Here is a 20,385-nt window from a genome sequence, read left to right as displayed (position 1 = left end):
TGAAGGACTCTTGCTGGATAATTAAATGAAAGAATACATGTGTCACGCTTAGCACATTGTCTAGCACATAAGAGCAGTGGTAGCTGCTGTTGCTATCTTAGAAAAGAAGCTGGCTGGGTAGCTTGCTTGCCTTATGCAACATAATTTAGTCACTAATTCTCATTTTGAAGAGTAAAATTTCTGTTACTTTGGGTTTTGTCTTTTTCAGGTTTAAGAATATCCTAAAAGAAGAAATCTGATTCTGGGGATGTAATTGACATTTCTGGGATTAATCTAACTAGATTGATGATAGTAAGGTCTAATGACTTTTCACATACCTGTCATCCATGATTAGTCTGAATTCTTGGCTTCCAAATAAGTCTGCTCTGTGATGCTTGTTGGTTGTGTTGTAGAATATTAATTCTTTGCAAATGGAGACTCTTTAAGTTTCCTTCCTATTATATCTCTCAAGGTATCCTTCTCTTAAAATTTTTAATTTAAAAGATGATGGCTTACCAAACTAGGATTTCCATTGTGTCCTCTGGGCACTAAAACCCTCTGAACCAAATTCTCAGGCAGGAATGAAGGATTATCTAAAGGTTATTAGTTCTGCTTGTGAATGACTGTGAAAGCTTGCTCTGTTTGTTTCCAAGAATACTGTCATTTCATAGCAGGTCTGTGTTTTCAAGTTGCCTTCATACTAGAAGTAGAGGATTAAGACAATTATCTCAATAGATGAAATGAAAAAATACTTTATTTCACAGAACAATTTGTTTAGATTATTTAAAGAGTTATGTATGGAGATATAACCACAGGGACAGAACTTGCTACTTATGATATCAAAAGATATATGCAGAATATTAAAGGCTTAGGAAGTGTATTTTCTAAAAACAATGGAACAATTACTATCGGCACTCAACCTTCATCTTCCTTTTCCGTTCTCTTAGAGTAAACTCCAGTAACCCATCACTGGGTCAAATCACATCTGTTTCCGTTCTGTCAGAATTATAAGCCTGATATTGGAGACAACAGTATAAGATACTTTAATTTGTTTCCCAATGAAATATCCTTACTGTACCTAGTTAATGTGCCAGAGGAGTTAGATTAAAAGTCATTTCACATTTAGTGTAATTGAAGTTGTTTGGGGTTGGAAGAAGGTCTACAAAATATTTATTTGCCTTGGTTTTTAGGATAATCAAAGTATGGGATTTACGTAAGAATTATACTGCTTATCGACAAGAACCCATAGCATCCAAGTCTTTCCTGTACCCAGGTAGCAGCACTCGAAAACTTGGTAAGCCTTTGTATAGGTCTTTTGGGGGAGATAAGAGTTTTTGTTTAAAAACAAAAAAGGCTAGTTTCCAGTAACATTGATATGAAAAATTCTAATATGTGAAGTTCAAAAGATAAAAACTCAGAAGAATGTTTTTGGTTTGTGTATATTTTGGGGACAAAGAATTCTGATGATGATTCTTATGAAATGATCTATTTTTGTCTCTACATTTTAACCTCACATCTACTCACCATCATCAGGACATGCTAACTTAAGTTTCCTTTTTCCAGGATATTCAAGTCTGATTTTGGATTCCACTGGCTCTACTTTATTTGCTAATTGCACAGACGATAACATCTACATGTTTAATATGACGGGGTTGAAGACTTCTCCAGGTAAGATATTAGTCATTCAAATTCTCTTACCAGGAAAGCATTATGGGCTTTTTTTGGTGATGATAATTTAATGGGCTTTCTTCTAAACTGAACTTATTAAGCCATATGAGGACTTTGGCATCTTTGATTACATCCAGTGATAATTTCATAAGTGTACATTCCTTGTGATGATTTCATAAGTTAGCTGAATTGTGCTTTACATAGTGACTTTATTTTAATAGAGAGTATCTCCTGAAATTATGCCCTTTGGCCTATATTTAGAATTCTCTCAATTTTTGGTGTAATAAGCTGTGGAGTAGATAAAGTGCTTCTGCTCAGCTTTTTTCCTCTTTAGGGGCTGCTGGTTAAAATTAGGGGGCTGAAATTTTCATACCCCCAAAATAGTTTCAGCCTATCTCAGCCTTCTCCTTAATGTTAGAGGCCCTTTTATTTCTAGATGTTTTCCCCAGCCTCACCTTTTTTTTTCCTCAAAACTTTAAAAATAGAATCTGATACTTTAATAAATAAATGATAGTTTTAAAAAGAAAACCCAAGTTTCTCAAGCATGCTTTCCTCTTTTTTTTAATCCTCTCCCCTCCCTCTTCCAAATCACCAGCCTCAGGCATGCTTTAAGAGAGTTATTTGGGTTACATTATTTTTAAGAACATCAATTTCTTAAGCAACATCTTAGTAGCCTGGTTATTCCTCATCTATAGATCTTTCAAAAACACTTTGAATTCCATAACCAATCCTCAGAGTTACCCAGTTTCCACTAAAGTAAAAAGTGCTGATAAACAAGAAATCTCAAGTACAGAACTTGTTTTATTTTATTTATAGATAGATAGATATAGCTATAGATATAAATTTTTTTTTTTTTTTTTTTTTTTGAGACGGAGTTTCACTCTGTTGCCCAGGCTGGAGTGCAGTGGTTTGATCTCGGCTCACTGCAACCTCCGCCTCCTGGATTCAAGCAATTCTCCTGCCTCAGCCTCCCAAGTAGCTGGGATTACAGGCGCCCGCCACGACACCTGGCTAATTTTTGTATTTTTAGTAAAGGCAGGGTTTCACCTTGTTGGTCAGGCTGGTCTCGAACTCCTGACCTCATGATCCACCCACCTCAGCCTCCCAAAGTGCTGGGATTACAGGCGTGAGCCACCATGCCCGGCCCAGAACTTGTCATTTTAGCTGAGATCTTACAGAATTTTCCAAAGATCACCCCAAGCAATCTTATTAGGACTTTAGTATCGGTGGCAGCATCATAGTCTGCATTTCTGATACTTTGCACTGGGTCTAGTTTTCTCTAAACAGGAGCAATAGTATTTAGAAAAGGGAAGAGGTGTTTCTTTTGCTATTTTCCTTAATGGAATCTGAGCTTGGAGAACTGCTAATTTAGTTAGTCAAATAAAATAGACTTTTCAACATCTTTCCTTGAAAGATAAAGCCTAATCCTGATTATATTATCAGATGTACAAGAGCTCTTTCTATATAATTTTTGCTACAGTGTGGCACTGAAAAGGTCCTTGAGTTTAGTGTCCTGCTGTCCAACACTTTGCTAATAATTTAGTAAACCTTTTCTGTGCTTCTATTTAATTTCATTTGCGCAGATGGATAGATAGGTAGATAGGTTAATAGATCGATTTGTTCCTTAAAAATTGAATGACAGCTGGCCATGGTGGCTCACACCTATAAACCCAAGCCGAGGCTGGCAGATCACTTGAGCCCAGGAGTTCGAGACCAGCCTGGGCAACATGGTGAAACCCCATCTTGACAAAAAGATGCAAAAAATTAGCTGGATGTGGTGGCATGCACCTGTAGTCCTGCTACTTGGAAGGCTGAGGTAGGAGGATTGTTTGAGCCTGGGAGGTTTGAGTCTTCAGTGAGCCATGATCTTGCCACTGCACTCCAGCCTGGGTGACAGTGTAAGACCCTGTCTCAAAAAAAAAAAAAAAAAAACTGAATGACAACTATGTGTGTGTGTGTAACGTCTTGTAATTACTTGTCCTTTTCAAAACTTCTGAATCGATCTTGGATTCGATACTTGATCTACCATGCTTTGTATTATGGTGTTTATATGTTCATAAGGAAGACTTGGTTGGAAGTACTTTAAGAGCCCAGATCACCAAAGCAAGATTAAATTGAGCTCATTAAAGCCAACATACATTTTAGGAGGATTTTCAGCAAGGTTTAAACATTTACAGTGCATATCATACCAGCCTTTCTTAGACCAGCAGAGGGCAATAAATACTTACAGGTGTAGTGGGAAATTCAGGCTAGTTTTCCATTCATAGTTGAGAGTTGAGGAAGATTAAAAATTACAGTTTTAGAACAATGTTCAGAATAAAGGAGCTTGTTTATTTTGCAGTGATAATAGGTGTATACAAATTGATTCATATCCTGCCTCACTTTCACAGTAAAAATGTCTGATGTGAGGAGTATTTGCTATGCCTGCATAGCTTTTTCCTTTAAAGCTATAAATACAAAGTTCTTTTCCAGCTTTATTCTAGAAAATGGAAGAGATTCCTGTGAGCACTTATGGAAAGCTGTTAAGTCCCCTACTAATACTTTTCTCTCTGGAGTGTGATTGTTTTTTCCTGCCTAAAGGTACCCTTAAATTCTCCAATAATTGAGATTTTTCTCTTGTATTTCCTAGTAGTGTTCTGATGTCAGAGGCCTCAGGTTTTGACCTTCTTAGGATAGAAGAACCTGTTAAGAACATATGCTAGATTGGGTTACCTGCCCTTTTGCCATTGAGAGTGAGAAGGCTAAACCTAATCTAGTGCCTTACATATAAACAGTTTACCCCACTAGCTCTTCCACCATTCAGCCTACTTAAAGTGCTGGATTAAAATGATTCTCACATCCCACATAAGCTATTAGTAAGTTTTAACCAGAACTCAAATGATACTTTTCACTGATTTTTTTTTTCCTTTTCATGGAACAAATGTTTGAGGATCTACTCTGTTCAAAGCACTATAAAGTCTAGTGAGGAAAAAGTAAGATATAAAATTTATCCTCAAGAGGCCTGAAGTCTAAGGGGAAATTAGATGAATATATTATGCAGTGGAAAAAATCCTACCCTGGGCTGGAGAGAGAGGGTCTTATAAAGGCATTTTACTGCAAGTTGGACATTGGCTGGATTCTTTTTTTAAGGAATGTTTTCCCTCCAATTTTTTTCTCTTGATATCGCCATTTTCATACCAAGTACTCAGACTGAGTTCATGAGATTGGATCTAATATAAAGCTTCCTTCTAGGGTTTTGTTTTTCTGCCAATGTCTAGTTCCCTTGTATTTGATGGATAAAGCTAGATCATCTGCTTCAATAGGCAATACAGTGATAAAACTTGTTAGAATATATATGCTGTCTATATCCATTTGACCACTAGAAATAACAGGAGCCAAGTAATTTGGTTTTTTTCCTCTGGCAGTGGCTATTTTCAATGGACACCAGAACTCTACCTTTTATGTAAAATCCAGCCTTAGTCCAGATGACCAGTTTTTAGTTAGTGGCTCAAGTGATGAAGCTGCCTACATATGGAAGGTAAGTTGCTAAACTTCACCCACAAGTGTTAGACTGAAGTTTTCTTGCAAATATTTGTTCTGTCCAATATGAGATAAGTTTAATGTAACCACATGCTATACTATTCCTGCATCAGATATTTAGTAAAGGTTGCTCTTGGCTCTTAATATAGCTGAAACCTTACTCTACTACAGAATGTATGACACTTTCAGGGCCATAGCTTGTCAGAAATTGACAATTCGTATCCTCTGTTTCAAAAATTATTAGGAAATTGAGAATTCAGAGGGTGATAAGAACCTTAACTACTTTGTCCTGCATCCTGGAAAACATGCTATACTGACTTTCTGCCCTATGTTTTCAAACTCTCTTTCAGAATACAGTATTTTGATCCCTAGGCTCCTGTGCTTGAATCACCCATGGAGCCTTGCACAAAACAGAAACTCAAAAATATTTTTATGATTAATTTATTCTTTATTCTCTCCTTACAAGTAGGTGATCTTCAGGCCACTAAAGTAGATATGGCTGCTTTATCAGATTTTTATATATTTAATAGCATTATTTGCTAATCTTTTTTTTTTTTTTTTTTTTGAGATGGAGTCTCACTCTGTCGCACAGGCTGGAGTGCAGTGGCACAATCTTGGCTCACTGCAAGCTCCGCCTCCCGGGTTCACGCCATTCTCCTGCCTCAGCCTCCCGAATAACTGGGACTACAGGTGCCTGCCACCACACCCGGCTAATTTTTTTTGTATTTTTAGTAGAGACGGGGTTTCACCATGTTAGCCAGGATGGTCTCGATCTCCTGACCTCGTGATCCGCCCAACTTGGCCACCCAAAGTGCTGGGATTACAGGCATGAGCCACCATGCCTGGCCAATAATCTTTTAAATAACTTTTTTAATAACAGTAGTTCTAAAGTGTCTACTGTAAGCTAAGAAATTTAAAGCTGTCCATTTGAAGTCCAGTGGAGAAAATAAAAATGTTAGACAACAGGTAGCACTTGCTTATTACTGAAAAATGTCTCTTGAAGGAATAATTAATTATGGAAATGTTCTGGGAATTCAGAGAATGATCATTAAGGCATTGTTTACCCATGACTAAGAATTAATTATCTTCTAGATTTCCCTGTAACTTCATAAATGTCTTTGACATTGGTGAATTGAATGATTAGAGTTCACATATTTTGGGTTTTGAAGTCATAATGTCTAAAACTTCATAGATCCCATAGTTCTGATAGTATCAAATCCCTTCTCAAGAGAAAGTTATATCATTTTTTATCCTGCCAAGCTCTAGAAAGTAATATTGCTAATTTTTTTTAGGACAGGGGTAAAACCTGTTTAGTATGAAGCATAATTCTTCAGCTTAATTTCTTCCAATCCTGAGGGAAGTACAAAAGAAAAGTGATTTCTATATAACTGGAGTTGCGAAAATGCAACACTACTTTATTAAAATTTTACTAACAATATCCTAAATAGTCACAGGGTGGAGATATTGCTCTATCCAAGATGCTTCTATTGGGCCTGCCTTTTTCTACAAGCATATTTCTTTCTTTTGTTATATTTTTAAATGCCTATAAAGTATATACTTGACTTCCATCACAAGATGGAGTTTCCTCTTTATAATATTCTTCTTACTTGAGATTTTAACTTTAACAATGTTATGTCGCTGGCACTAACGCTCTGTCTTATATTTAAAATTTTCAGTTTCAAATTTGGTCTTAATGCTTATTTTGCTACCTTTTTCCTTTCTTCTTTGCTCACTGTCTTGCCTATGTTTCCTTCTCCACTTTGGCTCCCAACTTAACTAGAGGATTTTATTCCTACCACAGGTCTGTATCTTTTAAAGTTTGTTTCTTGTTAAAAAAAAAAAAATTTTTTTTTCCAACATCACAAAAAGCATATAAGAATAATTCAAAAAATACTTATGTATTGATCATTCTTGTTAAATTATTCTTAATTAAGTTTTAATTATATGTACATAATTATGTATACAATTACATGTGTTGTATAGTTTCTTGATAGTTTTTAAATTCTTAATAAATTTTTAAATTATATATATACATAATTATGTGTACAATTATATATTATGTGTATCTGTGTAAAGTTTTCTTGACAATTGTTAAAGTTCCTTCCTCTTCTCTAGTGCAAAGGCCTTTTTAAAATTTTGTTTCAGGGAATGAAGGTTGTGGGAATACTTGCCTTTAAAGATATACACTAAATATAGTTGGCCGTTGTTTCTAAGCCATTTTCAGACAACCAATCAGTGGCTACCACATACATGGGTTACCCTTTTTTAATTCCTAGGCTAGGTCACATGTCAGTGTTGAATGACGTGGTTCAGACGTGATGTTCTTCTGCCTGTCCACACATAACTCGGTGTACAGGCTCTGATATTTGAGATCCTGGCAAGCTCGCACCTCCTAAATTTGAATTTGCCTAGTGAGGTGGCTCAGTTTCTCTTTTCCATGATTAAAAAAAGGAGGAGTGGTATTTTAAGAGCAATTCCATTCAAGCTGAGTATCCAGGCTGTTAGATTGCTCTTCTACGTGTTCAAAAAGTCAGAATTCTCTTAAGTATTGGAATTTTTTCTATACTAAAAAGCCAAAAAGCCCATGGGCACAAGAAAACAAAATAGAAGGGAGTTTTGTATCTTAAGACAGAAGAGAATGGCCTCTTAATCCTCACTACTGCCCAGCAAAGGAGAAATATAATATATTCGGACTGATATTGAGGCCCAAGACTTAAAAAGATTTAATATTATACCTTTTCTTTTTAATTTCCTAACTATTGCCTCACCCCCACCCCATCCTCTTTTCTCTGGTTTGTTTCTGATATAGCCACTGAATAGCATCGAAGTGGTTATAAATAAACTGATTTGGCATAGTCATTCTACCACTGACTGGTGAAACGTTGAGCCTGACACTTTAGGAAGTGTAAATGATCTCATGGCAGAAATAAAGATTAGACTTGGTTTCCAACTGGGCAGAGAAGAGATTTTGTGAGGAAAAGTGCTGATATTCTTTGTATGTTTCAGTACACAAAATAACTTTATGACATCTGTAGGTTAGAGCCACTTACTTCTAGAGGTACCTTCTTAGTTCTAGGAGATTTAACTTTGGGATTCCTTGTGCCTTGAATTAAAGTCTTTATTTTACAAAAAGTAGAATATGTAAGAGAGGACAGTCTTCTGTGTCTGAGCATCTCCAAAATGCATGGATATAAATGTCTCTTAGACTTAATAGTCGCCTTCCTACTTAAAAGGGAAAGGAAGCTTTAAAAAATGAAGTTACGTAATTATGATAATGTTCTTATAATAATGTAGGGACAATAAATAAAAATTTATTTGAATAAAAATGAAGGATTTAAAAGCCACCTGAATCTCATTAGAAGAAATGAATCTTTCTTGAAGTAGTCATACTATACCCTAGGATAGTCCTAAACTATCAAAGCATAAAAGTTCATAAAAACGTGGTAGACATTAGTTTCTCATTTTAACCCATAACACGCCCTTCCTCCCATTTTTCCTTATTCAGATAGAATTCATATAACATAAAATTCACCATTTTAGTCATTTTAAAGTTTACAATGGAGTAGTTACTATTGTAATCACAGTATTGTACCAACATCACCACTATCTAATTCCCAAACATCATCACACCAGAAAAAAACCCGTGTCCTTTAACAGTCACTCTCTAATCCCCTCTTCCTCCCCATCACCTGCTAAACTACATTCAGTCTCTATGGATTTGCTATTCTAGACATTTCATATAAATGGAATCATACAAAATCAGCATTTTGTGTGTGACGTCTTTTACTTAGCATAATATCGAGGTTCATCCATGTTATAGCATGTGTCAGTACTTACTCCCTTTTATGACTGAATAATATGCCATTGTGCGGATAGACCACATTTTGTTTATTCATTCATCGGTTGATGGACATTTGAGCTGTTTCCATTTTTTGACATGAATAAAGCTGCTGTGAACATTTGTGTATAAGTTCTTGTTTAACATAGGTTTTTAATTCTCCTGGGAGTGTAGGAACAGAATTCTATTCCTAAGAATAGAATTGCTGGGTCATATAATTGTTTAACTTTCTGAGGAAACTTCCCCCCACTTTTAATGCTATGTAAAGTGCCTGGCTTAGACTTTTACTGTCGTCATTGATACCTTGTTAACGTATTCCAAAATGTTTTCCTAATGGGTCTCTTTCTTTTTTCTCTGAAACCCTATAGATAAATGCAAAAATGTGCATATATTCTATTGGTGGGTATTTAGGGGGTTTTTTGAAACTTATTTTAACCCTTGGTGTACACATTTAGGTTCTCCTAGGTATTATAATACAGAAACTGAGAAAGGACCAATATCATGAAATTAAAAGCTATAGGCAATAAGCAGGGTGAATCAATGGAAGACAATAATGTGTTTCTACCAGGGATGCTCAGTAGGACTTGAGGATTTCCTCTCCCTTCTAATTTGCTGCTACCAGACCTGTTTGGACCTTGGGTGAAGAGAAACTTAATCGACTGGGGCTATCCCAAACAGAGGAGGAAAGGAAAATTTCTGTGACTACTGGGATAGTTAGAGACGATCTTCAAAGTCTTTTCTAAAATATGTTACGTTGTGAAAGAATGAATTATCTCTGTGCCATTGTAGGAGTAGGCAGTAAGTGAGATTCCTGTAGATGTGGAAAAAGCTTCCTTTCTGATAAATTTTAATTAACTCTGCAAGACAAGTTAGACTCCGCTCTTTGTCTTCTTTTGCTTTTTTAATTATTGCATATGTACCATTTAAGCCAAGAGAGGAGTATTAATGATTGAGTTGAATAACCTTATCAGTCAGTGTGTCAGATCTCTTAACCATAATCTGGGGAATCTATTAAGTTTACTTAGTCATTCTCACAAATAATCATTCCAGAGTCACCTCCACTTTCTTCATACAAATGAGCCATGATTCAGAGCCTCAGGAAAATGAAAAGAGAATAACTTCTCTCAGCCCCAACCTCCTTGCTCTTTTGAAACACACATGCTAATAATAGTTATGTGCGTTTGTACTCGTTATTGTGCTGATTAATTCCCATGGCCTATGAAAGAGATTGACATCTCTTGAATGAGTCAGCTGTATGATGCTGTCAAATGTATATAACTGGTGGCATCTGATGATGGGAAAATATTCTTAGTCACATGTACAGGACAGTACAATGTAACCCTTCTTTCTGCATTAAAATATATTAAAATGTGAGTGACACTTACTTGAAAATTCAAAACTTCTCTCAGAAAATTAACTAAAATATAGTTTTAGAGGAAAAAAATGTTTTTCAGAAAGGATACCAAAGTGCCATGTAAAATATAGTTTATACCCCTTCAGAATGAAGGTTATCCAACTCAAAATGAAGGAGTATAACTTTGGGTTTTGTAAAAGTTAGTGACCAGCTCTGTTGGGACAAGAGGACGGTCTTCTTTTGGAAGGAAGACCGTCATCTTGTCCCAAGAGAGCTGGTAGCATGTTTCAGAAATCTTCAGGTTTCACAGTTAGTGTTCCTAGAAGTAGCTGACTAGGGATCTGAAGATGTCTATGCTGTGTAAAAACAGGACTGAGTTGTCGAGTTGACTACTTAAGGATGGATAACATCCTTCCAGAAAGTTTACCACCTAAGGAATAAGGGACAATGCCAGTCTTGAATTTTAGTCAAAATATATATGGCTAGGTTGTCCTGATAGGAAATAAGAACTATCCTTGTGTGTAAGCTCATGTTATTTACTTATTTTGACTGTTTTCATTGTGTTTTCTCAGATTAGTAACAGAAATATTTCATTGCCCATTGGAAATCTTTTTTTTTTTTTTTTCCCAACTATAGCTAGGCAGGTCTAGTGGCCTTTGGTAACAATCCTAAAGCTCTCTAAGACACACTTCTGAATTCAAAGGCCTCTATCTGGGAAATCTAATATTGCTTTGCTGACTTGTTTGTTTTTGATTGCACTAGGTCTCCACACCCTGGCAACCTCCTACTGTGCTCCTGGGTCATTCTCAAGAGGTCACGTCTGTGTGCTGGTGTCCATCTGACTTCACAAAGGTTTGTAAATGAATCTCTATAGTTGGTTTAAAATGTAGATCACAGGTTTATAGGTTTTTCTAAGGTTTGTTTTGAGAATGATATAAATTTTTATGTTTAAGTTGAGATTTTAAAGACCTAAAGGCCATCCAGGATCTATATTCACATTACTCAGGCATATTCTGCTTTTCTCTACCCATACCATAATGGTATTATGCCCTGTGAAATAAGGATAGATTTCTGGTTCCCTACAGTTATTTCTTTCCTAAATGTAGGATTAAGTTGTTAATTAAAATTTTCTACTAAAATCTAAGATAAAAATACAATCTAAGGTGAGAACTAGTCTTTTTTACTTTTTAGATATTATCAATGTAGTATATTAAAGGTAACATCTTGACAGCCCAATTTGGGTTTTCACATATGGCTAACAAAATGGTAACTGTGAAGTCTTAACATGTTAGGTTATCTATTGCTTAAACTATGTAAGTAGGTCTGAAATGTTTTAGATACTTCAGAAAGAAGAAAATATGCCCACCTTTTAATTTTTTTATAGTGACACTTTAAGAAACAAAAAAACCCTAAAATGTAGAAAGGCCAGAAACATTAAAAACTATGTATCTATTGGAATTTCATATAATAGTAGCTCAAGTTCCAGTCATTCTCCCAAACCCCATTGCCTCTGGTCTTTGAGTTATTCTGGGTTCTACAGGAAATCTTATTTCTGTGGAGGTCTCCCCTTTCACGTATGACGTTTTGAGGTTTTGTTGCCTATTGTTCCCTTCTGTTTTTTTATCTTCCAGAAACTTCTCATGGTCTGGTCTATTTGTGGCATCCCTGCTAGCTTCCAGTATTGCTGTGGATTTCTCTCCTTATTGTTACCATTTCTGTGCTCAACTTCATGGCAGACCTTTACTTTTTTTTAAGTCATTACTTTAGTCACCCAAAATTACATATTAATGATATTTTTTCCTCTGAGATTCCATGTAATTTCTTTTAACATGGAGGGTTATATCTTCATGGGACTTACTAAGTTGAATGATTTTTGAATTATTCAGTTAATTATGTTATCTTTTTTCAATCGTCATATATTATCCTTACCCCTGTGCATCTCAAACATCATATATTAATTATCCTTATTTCCTGTGCTTAAAGGAAATAGCAGGACTGTTTACCTATACTAATTTATTGGCTACTTTTTTAAGTCTTAAAAATAATTTCATCCCAAGCCTAGAAATGGGAAAGTAGAATATGGTTTGTGTTGTTTTTGTGTTTTTAATGTCTGGCATTTGGAATAGGAGAAAGCTGGGTTTAAATTCTAGCTCTTCCATTTGATTGTGGTTACTTTGGGCAAATAACTTTATTCCCATTTTGCATATGAGATTATTTGAGTACAAAGCTCAATATTGTTAATATACTATAGAGGAACTGTGAGATTCCAAACATTTCATATTGAACAGTTAAATATGTGTATCTTCTTTTGGCCTCCCAGTAAGGAAAGGAAAAAGCTGCCAGTCTCTTGGGGGCCAAGACTTAAGAGAACGTGTATTCTTTTTTTCTTTCTCTTTAGTGACTGAAATAGAGAAATTATATAAACAAATGCTGGGGAACAGCTCTGGTACCAGTGGCCATTTGCCACAAGCTCTTCAAGCTGGACTTTCTCTGCCATAAAAGGCTTGGGACCAAGATCGAGAATAGTCAGATATTTTTAAAGGGACAAAGGTTATTTTTTAACTTCTTTCAGCCTAGTGAACTTGTTGTTTTCCCAGATTGCTCCTTTACCTATCTGAAAAAGAATCTCAAAAGGAATGGTTTCCTTCTACTTGTCACAGCCTACTAGAGTCATGGGCCAAGTCTGATCTTGCAAATGGTGCCATTACTTTAGCAATGTGGCACAACATGCAGAATTCAGAAGAAAGTTGTAGAAATTGAATGTTGGTAACATATACTGATTGATCATTTAACAGAAGAGTAAAAAGAGTGTCTTAACTACATATTTTGTATTTATACAGAAGATGATAAAGAGCCAGAACTTTAGATTAGATAAGAAATGACCGTAACAAAAGACATACTAGTAGAATGTATATGAAGAAGAAACTAAAAAGTCAGCTTTGTTGGAAATCTGGAATGATTCCTGAAAGCAAGAAATGGATGTACATGATCTTTAAAATATTATTTTCTATATCCTGTTTATTAGACAAAATAATTATCTAGTCACAAGGCCTTAAGACACACCTATTTTTTAATGTATTTTGAATCTTGATTGAAATTTCTTAATTCCCTTCTTGGTACTCCCTCTTAGATTGCTACCTGTTCTGATGACAATACACTAAAAATCTGGCGCTTGAATAGAGGCTTAGAGGAGAAACCAGGAGGTGATAAACTTTCCACGGTGGGTTGGGCCTCTCAGAAGAAAAAAGAGTCAAGACCTGGCCTAGGTAAGGATATCATATACTTTCCAAGTTTTTTATGGTTTGACTAGTTTAGTCCAACAGTACAGAGTAATAAGCTAGATTTGATCTTGCTTTGGTATGTTTTTAAAGAAAAGCACTATCTTCTTGCCATTTATTCTTTTTGATAAGTATTTCCCAAGCACTACTATGTTTATCATTTATACAAGGTAATACAGTGGTGGATTTATTCAACAAATATTTCTTGAACACCCAGTATGTGCTGGGCCCTGTTCTTAGTTGCTAGGGATTCAGCAATGAACAAAAGAATAAAAAATCCTGAAGATGTAAATAGAGCTAACATATTAGTGTGAGAGGCAATAAACAAGATAAAAAAGTAAAATATATACTGTGTCAAATAACAATAAGGGCTTAGGAATAAAGGAAATAGGAAAGGGAGAAGGGCAAGGGTGAAGTATGCTATCAAAATTTTATATTAGGTGACCAGGGAGGCCTCAATGAAAAGATGGCATTTGAGTAAAGAAAGTGAAGTAGTAAGCCATATAGATATTTTAAAGAAGAATATTCCAGGCAGATAAAAGTACACAGGCCCTAAAGCAGGAGCATGCTTGGCATATTTTCTCTTCCTCAGAGAGGCTAGCATGGCTGGCCCCTAGGGCTGCAGCAGGCAAAGGAAAGGGAGGGAATAGTAGTAGAAAATGAAATTCTGTGAGACTTTGGCTTTTATTTTGATAGACAAAAGTCCACCAGAGGGTTTGGAGCAGAAGAGTATCATAATTTGATTAACTTGATCATTCTTGCTCCTGTGTTGAGGATAAATTGTAAGGGGGTCAGGGTAAAAGCAAAAAGCTACTTTTAAAAAGCCATTGAGATCATCCCGGAAGTGATGATGGTGACTTAGACCAGAGTAGTAGCAGAAGCTATGGTGAGAAGTCATCCAATTTTGGATATATTTACAAGACAGAGCCAACAGAATATGTTGAGGGATCAGATGTGGGGCTATATGGGAGAGTTATCAAGGATAACTTCAGAGATTTTGCTTAAGAAGCTGAAAAGATGGAGTGTCATTAACCTAGATAAATATCCCTGCAGGAAGAGCAAGTTTGGGAGGGAATAGCTGGAGTTCCATTTGGACATGTTGTTTGATATGATTATTAAACACCCAAATGGACATGTCAGGGAGGCATTTAGATGTTTAATTCTGCAGTTCAGGGTTGAAGTTGCAGATGTGAGGTTCATTATCACACAGGGAGAAGATAGCTATAGATAGAAAAAAATAGGCCTGGTGTCTTGGGGTACCCCGATGTTTAGAGGTTGAGGAGGTGACAAATACCATTAAAGCCTACTGAGCAGCCACAACCAGAGAAGTAAAAGAAAAACTGGGAGAGTGTTACATCCTGGAAGCCAAGTAAATAAGAGGAAAGAGGGATGAATTTGATTTGATGTTTCTGGTATACCAAATAAGGTGAGGCCTAAAAACTGACCAATGGATTAGGCAATCATAGGGGTTATTTGGTGACCTTAATGAGTGTTGTTTTGGTGGTATGGTGGTGGCCTGATTGGTGTCATTCATGTATATGACTTGGGGACTACAAGTATAGACAGTTCTTTCAAGGAGTTTTGTTACAAAGGAAAGAAGAGAAGTGAAGTGGTAGCTGGAGAAAGAAGCAGGGTTGAAGTTTGCTGGGGTTTTTTTAAATAGGAATATAACATTTCACAGTGATTGGCAGGATCGTATAGAGAGGGGGAGATTGATGCAGGGGAATTTGCTGGAGCAATGTTAAGCATGAGGGGATACTATCTGATACACAGTAGGAGGGTAGGCCTTTGCCAGGAACGTGGATAGTTGACCCATAGTAATTGGAGAAAAGGTGGAATATATAAGCATGGTGCAGGTAGGCTACTGAGAGATGGTGGGGAGAGAGGTGGAGAGATGAGATGGCCATAACTTACAGAAGCTTCCTTCTGTTCTGATGTTAAAACATGAATCAGGGTTATTAACTGCGAATGAGGATAAGGGAGAAAGGGAGTAGAGATTTTAGAAGAGATAAGAAAGTCTGAAATTGTCACTGAGAGAATAGAGGAATAAATGGACAGGAAAATATGATTGTTGGGCTTCAAGAGTCAACTTGAGGCTAGCAATAATTAATTGAAAGTGAGCACTCCACATGGTTGTGTGTTTGCTGTGCAAGTACAAGTATACTATAGGTAGAGAGCTAGATTTAACCAGGGATGTGGTTTAGCAATGCAAGTGAAGAAGGAAGTTGACAGTGGATGCAGAGGATGATTATGACTATAAGATATAACCTTGGTAAGGAGGCATATTAGTCCATTTTCACACTGCTGATAAAGACATATACAAGACTTGGCAATTTACAAAAGAAAGAGGTTTAATGACTTACAGTTCCGCATGACTAGAGAGGCCTCACAATCATGGCGGAAGGCAAGGAGGAGCAAGTCACACTTTACATGGATGGCGGCAGGCAGAGAGATTGGGCAGGGAAACTCCCCCTTATAATATTGTCAGATCTCATGAGACTTATTTGCTGTCACGAGAACAGCATGGGAAAGACCTGCCCCCATTATTCAATTACCTCCCACCAGGTCCCTCCCACAACACATGGGAATTCAAGAAGAGATTCAGGTGGGGACACAGCCAAACCATATCAGGAGGGAAGTTAGGACATAATGGGGCCAAGGGATAGTGTAAATGTGGTACTAGCAGTGGATTGAAGATAAAAGATTGTTGGAATTGAAATACTAAAGGGAGATGGGAAAATAAGTGGTGATGAATGGGATGATTGAAATTAAGATAATGGAAGATTTCCAGGTATTGGTAATAATAAGATAAAGAATAAGTGGCTTAGGAGAGTGAAAGGACAAGATTATAGAAGAAGGAGGTCAAAAAACTGAGAAACCAAGGTATTGGAAAGATCATGTACATAGATTTTTTAATCACCATAAATTGACAGATAATGTTGAAGAGAGTAACAATGAACCAAGAGCAAAAATCTTCAAGCAGTAAGCCACCCACAGTGTGGATCCTCAGGGTATCATTAGTTGTGCTGTATACTTGTACTTACATGGTAAACACACAACCTTGTGGAATGCTCACTTTCAATTAATTACTGCTAGCCTCAAGTTGACTCTTACTGGCCAACAATCATATTTCCCTGTCCATTTACTCTTATATTCTCTCAGTGACTGTTTCAAACTTTCTTATCTTTAAGCTTGAGTTTTAAGCTTAAAGATTCATTTTACTTCAGCCATCAAGGCCTAAGGTTAACGGGGAATTGAAGGTGAGAAAGGGAAAATATACAGGTTCATTTTTCTAATGACTTATTTAGTTGCTTAGAAGATGCAGAACTAGACTTCAGAGGAGTCTTTTGTTCTAAGTCTGGTTTCTGTAGTCTTTGATGGTGCTGCCTTATTTGTTTTTGCTCTTTGCTTTTTTTAATTTCTTTTTTTCTTTTCTTTTTATTTTGAGACAAAGTCTCACTCTGTCGCCGAGCCTGGAGTGCAGTGGCATGATCTCAGCTCACTTATTCAAGCAATTCTCCTGCCTCAGCCTCCTGAGTAGCTGGAATTACAGGCGTGTGCCACCATGCCCAGCTAATTTTTGTATTTTTAGTAGAGATGGGGTTTCACCATGTTGGTCAGGCTGGTCTCGAACTCCTGACCTCAGGTGATCCACCCGCCTCAGCCTCCCAAAGTGCTGGGATTACAGGCGTGAGCCACCGTGCCCAGCCCTAAAAATTTTTTTTCATTAATTTAGTATTACAGTTTAATAAGTCAGCTAGTTCTACAAGACTGAATAAGATAAATAGCAGTCCACAGACCCTCTGCCTCATAGTTTCCCTTTCCCAGAGGCAACCTCTTTCAAATCCTTTTGCTGATTCTTTGATATGTATGTCTAGACCTCTAAATAGTTTTGTGCATTTCTATTTATTTTTTGCAATTTTCAGCTTTATTAACTTCTTTCCTTTGTAACATGAGGATTTAACTCCCTTTCCTGTGTCCCACCACTATCAAACCTTCATATTCCTCATCCTCCTAACACAGAGTCATGATTTTGGTTAAATTAAGATACAGCTCAGTTCCTTTTAGTATGCAGTTGTCCCTCAGGATCCATGGGGGATTGGATCCAGGAACCCCCAACAGATACCAAAGTCCACAGAAGCTCAGATTCATTATCTATGATGTAGTATTTGCCTATAACCTATGTACATTTTCCCATATACTTTTATCATCTCTAGATTACTTAAAATACCTGGTACACTATAAATGGTATATTAATAGTTGTTGTACTATATCATTTAGGGAATAATGACAGGAAAGAAAAGTCTGCACATGTTTAGTACAGACACAACCATCTTTTTTCGTGTTTTTGTTTTAATATTTTCAATTTGTAGTCAACTGAATGCATGGCTGTGGAACCCAGTATACAGAACTCAAGATACAGAGAGTCAACTATATTTAGAGTTATGTAGTCATTAATACAATCTAATTCTAGAATATCTTCAACACCTAAAATGAGGGTTCCAATTTCTCTTATGTTCTTGTCAACATTTGTTATTGTCCATCTTTTTCATTATACCCATCCTAGCAGGTGTGAATTAGTATCCCATTGTGGTTTTGATTTATATTTTCCTGATGGCCAGTGATGCTGAATGTCTTTTCATGTGCTTATTGGCCATTTATATATTTTCCTTGGTGAAATGCCTATGCAGATCTTCTGCCCATATTCTAATTGGGTTATTTGTCTTTTTATTGTTGAGTTGTAAGCATTCTTTATATATTCTGGACATAAGTCCCTTATCATGTAATGATTTGCAATGATTTATTCTGTGGGTTGTGTTTTTACTTTCTTGATGGTGTCTCTTGACACATGTAACTTTATAATTTTGATGAAGTTCAGTTTATCTGTTTTTTCCTTTGTCACTTATGCTTTTGATGTTAAATCAAAGAAACTATTGCCTATTCTGAGGTAACAAGGATTTACTCCAATGCTTTCTTCTAGTTTTTTAGTTTAGGCCTGTGATTCGTTTTGAGTTTATTTTTGTGTTATGATGTGAGTTAGGCATTCAAATTTTTTACATATGGATATTTAACTTTCTCACCATCACTTGTTAAAGAGACTATTCTTTAGCCCATTGATTCGTCATTGGTAAAAATCTGCCAAAAATCAATTGACCATAAATGTGAGGGTTTATTTCTGACTTCTCAATTCCATTGATCTATGTGTCTGTCCTTATTATGGTTCTGCATTGTCTTCATTACTGTAGCTTTGTAGTAGGTTTTGAAATCCTACTTCTGTTTTCTTCTTTTATTTCAAGATTGTCTCGACTGTTCCGGGTCTCTTTTATACAAATTTTAGTTTCAGCTTGTCATTGTTTGCAAAATAGCCAGCTAGGATTTTGATAGGAATTGCAGTGACTGTGTAGATCAGTTATGGAAGTATTGACATCGTAATAATGTTAAATCTTCTGGTCCATGAACTTGGATGTCTTTCTATTGCCTGTCGTTATATGTACTTTTCTCTCTCTCATTTTAGAAAATAGAAAAGAATCATATGAAGCCATTAGAGAATACTGATTTTTAAAAAAAAAGTCATCAGTATTCCCTCCACTTTGACATAATTTTAAATGACATTTCCAGTTATTTTTTGAGGTTTTTCCCTTATATATAGAGATTCTTTTTAACAGAACCATAGTTGTACTGAATACGCATTTGATTTCTCTCAAGCCATCCTACCACTTCAGCCTCCCAATAACTGGGACTACAGGCATGCACCACCACGCCTGGATAATTTTTGTATTTTTTGTAGAGATGGGGTTTCGCCATGTTGCCCAGGCTGGGCTCAACTCATGAGCTCAAGCAGTCCACCCACCTCAGTCTCCCAAAGTGCTGGGATTACAGGCATGAGCCACTGCACCCAGCCTTAAGTACTTTCTATGTTATCTTTTTTGCAACACTATTTCAAATACTACACTTGAGTAAATGTTCCATAATTTACCTAGCTATTCTACTGTAGTTTAAACATTTGTTTCCAATATTTTAAAACTTGGGGTTTTTTCCTCCCTGAATTTAGGGTCCCCCTTCCCATTAAAATAAGATTCCCAAAGGTGGAATTCTTGTGTTAATGACTATACCATTTTTTAAAATTTGTGATGAAAAGTATCTTGCTTTTAACTATGTACTTTTAGTGTGCCATTAATTATCCTTAGTATTAGAAGCCAAGTCACCAAAAAAGTTACATATTGACCAAATGTGAGTTGTAATAATAACAACGGTTAGCCATTATTGACTCCTAGCATAATTGTTCTAAGGACCTACTTGGATTATCTCATTTAATTATGAAAACAACTGAAACTGAAGGTCAAGGAAGTTAGACTTGCTTAAAATCTCATAGCTATGAAGTTGTAGAACCAGAGTCTATAACTGAACCCTTGCAGTCTGATTCTAGAACACATGCTCAGAACCACTCTGCAGCACTGCCTTCTTTAGAACCTAACAGAGCAGGCTGGGTGTGGTGGCTCACGCCTGTAATCCCAGCACTTTGGGAGGCCGAGTGAGTGGATCACGAGGTCAGGAGATCGAGACCATCCTGGCTAACATGGTGAAACCCCGTCTCTACTAAAAATACAAAAAAAATTAGCCGGGCATGGTGGCACACGCCTGTAGTCCCAGCTACTCGGGAGGCTGAGGCAGGAGAATGGCGTGAACCCAGGAGGCGGAGCTTGCAGTGAGTGGAGATCACGCCACTGCACTCCAGCCTGAGTGACAGA

At 36.5% G+C, this 20,385-nt stretch overlaps 1 protein-coding gene across 3 annotated transcripts in view; it reads left to right on the top strand.

Annotated features, from left to right (window-relative positions):
• The window catches only part of DTL (denticleless E3 ubiquitin protein ligase homolog), a 67,044-nt gene that overhangs the window by 30,793 nt on the left and 15,866 nt on the right, over positions 1-20,385 (top strand). For all 3 annotated transcript variants that reach the window (XM_003814190.5, XM_055108385.1, XM_063597300.1), the window contains exons 9-13: positions 1,170-1,273; positions 1,543-1,647; positions 5,052-5,164; positions 11,121-11,210; positions 13,489-13,624. In XM_003814190.5, the coding sequence (XP_003814238.1) occupies positions 1,170-1,273; positions 1,543-1,647; positions 5,052-5,164; positions 11,121-11,210; positions 13,489-13,624 (548 nt within the window). The remainder of the gene's footprint in view (positions 1-1,169; positions 1,274-1,542; positions 1,648-5,051; positions 5,165-11,120; positions 11,211-13,488; positions 13,625-20,385) is intronic.

The sequence above is a fragment of the Pan paniscus genome, chromosome 1, assembly GCF_029289425.2.
Source record: "Pan paniscus chromosome 1, NHGRI_mPanPan1-v2.0_pri, whole genome shotgun sequence".
Lineage (NCBI taxonomy): Eukaryota > Metazoa > Chordata > Mammalia > Primates > Hominidae > Pan > Pan paniscus.
This window is presented reverse-complemented; position numbering and strand designations above follow the sequence as displayed.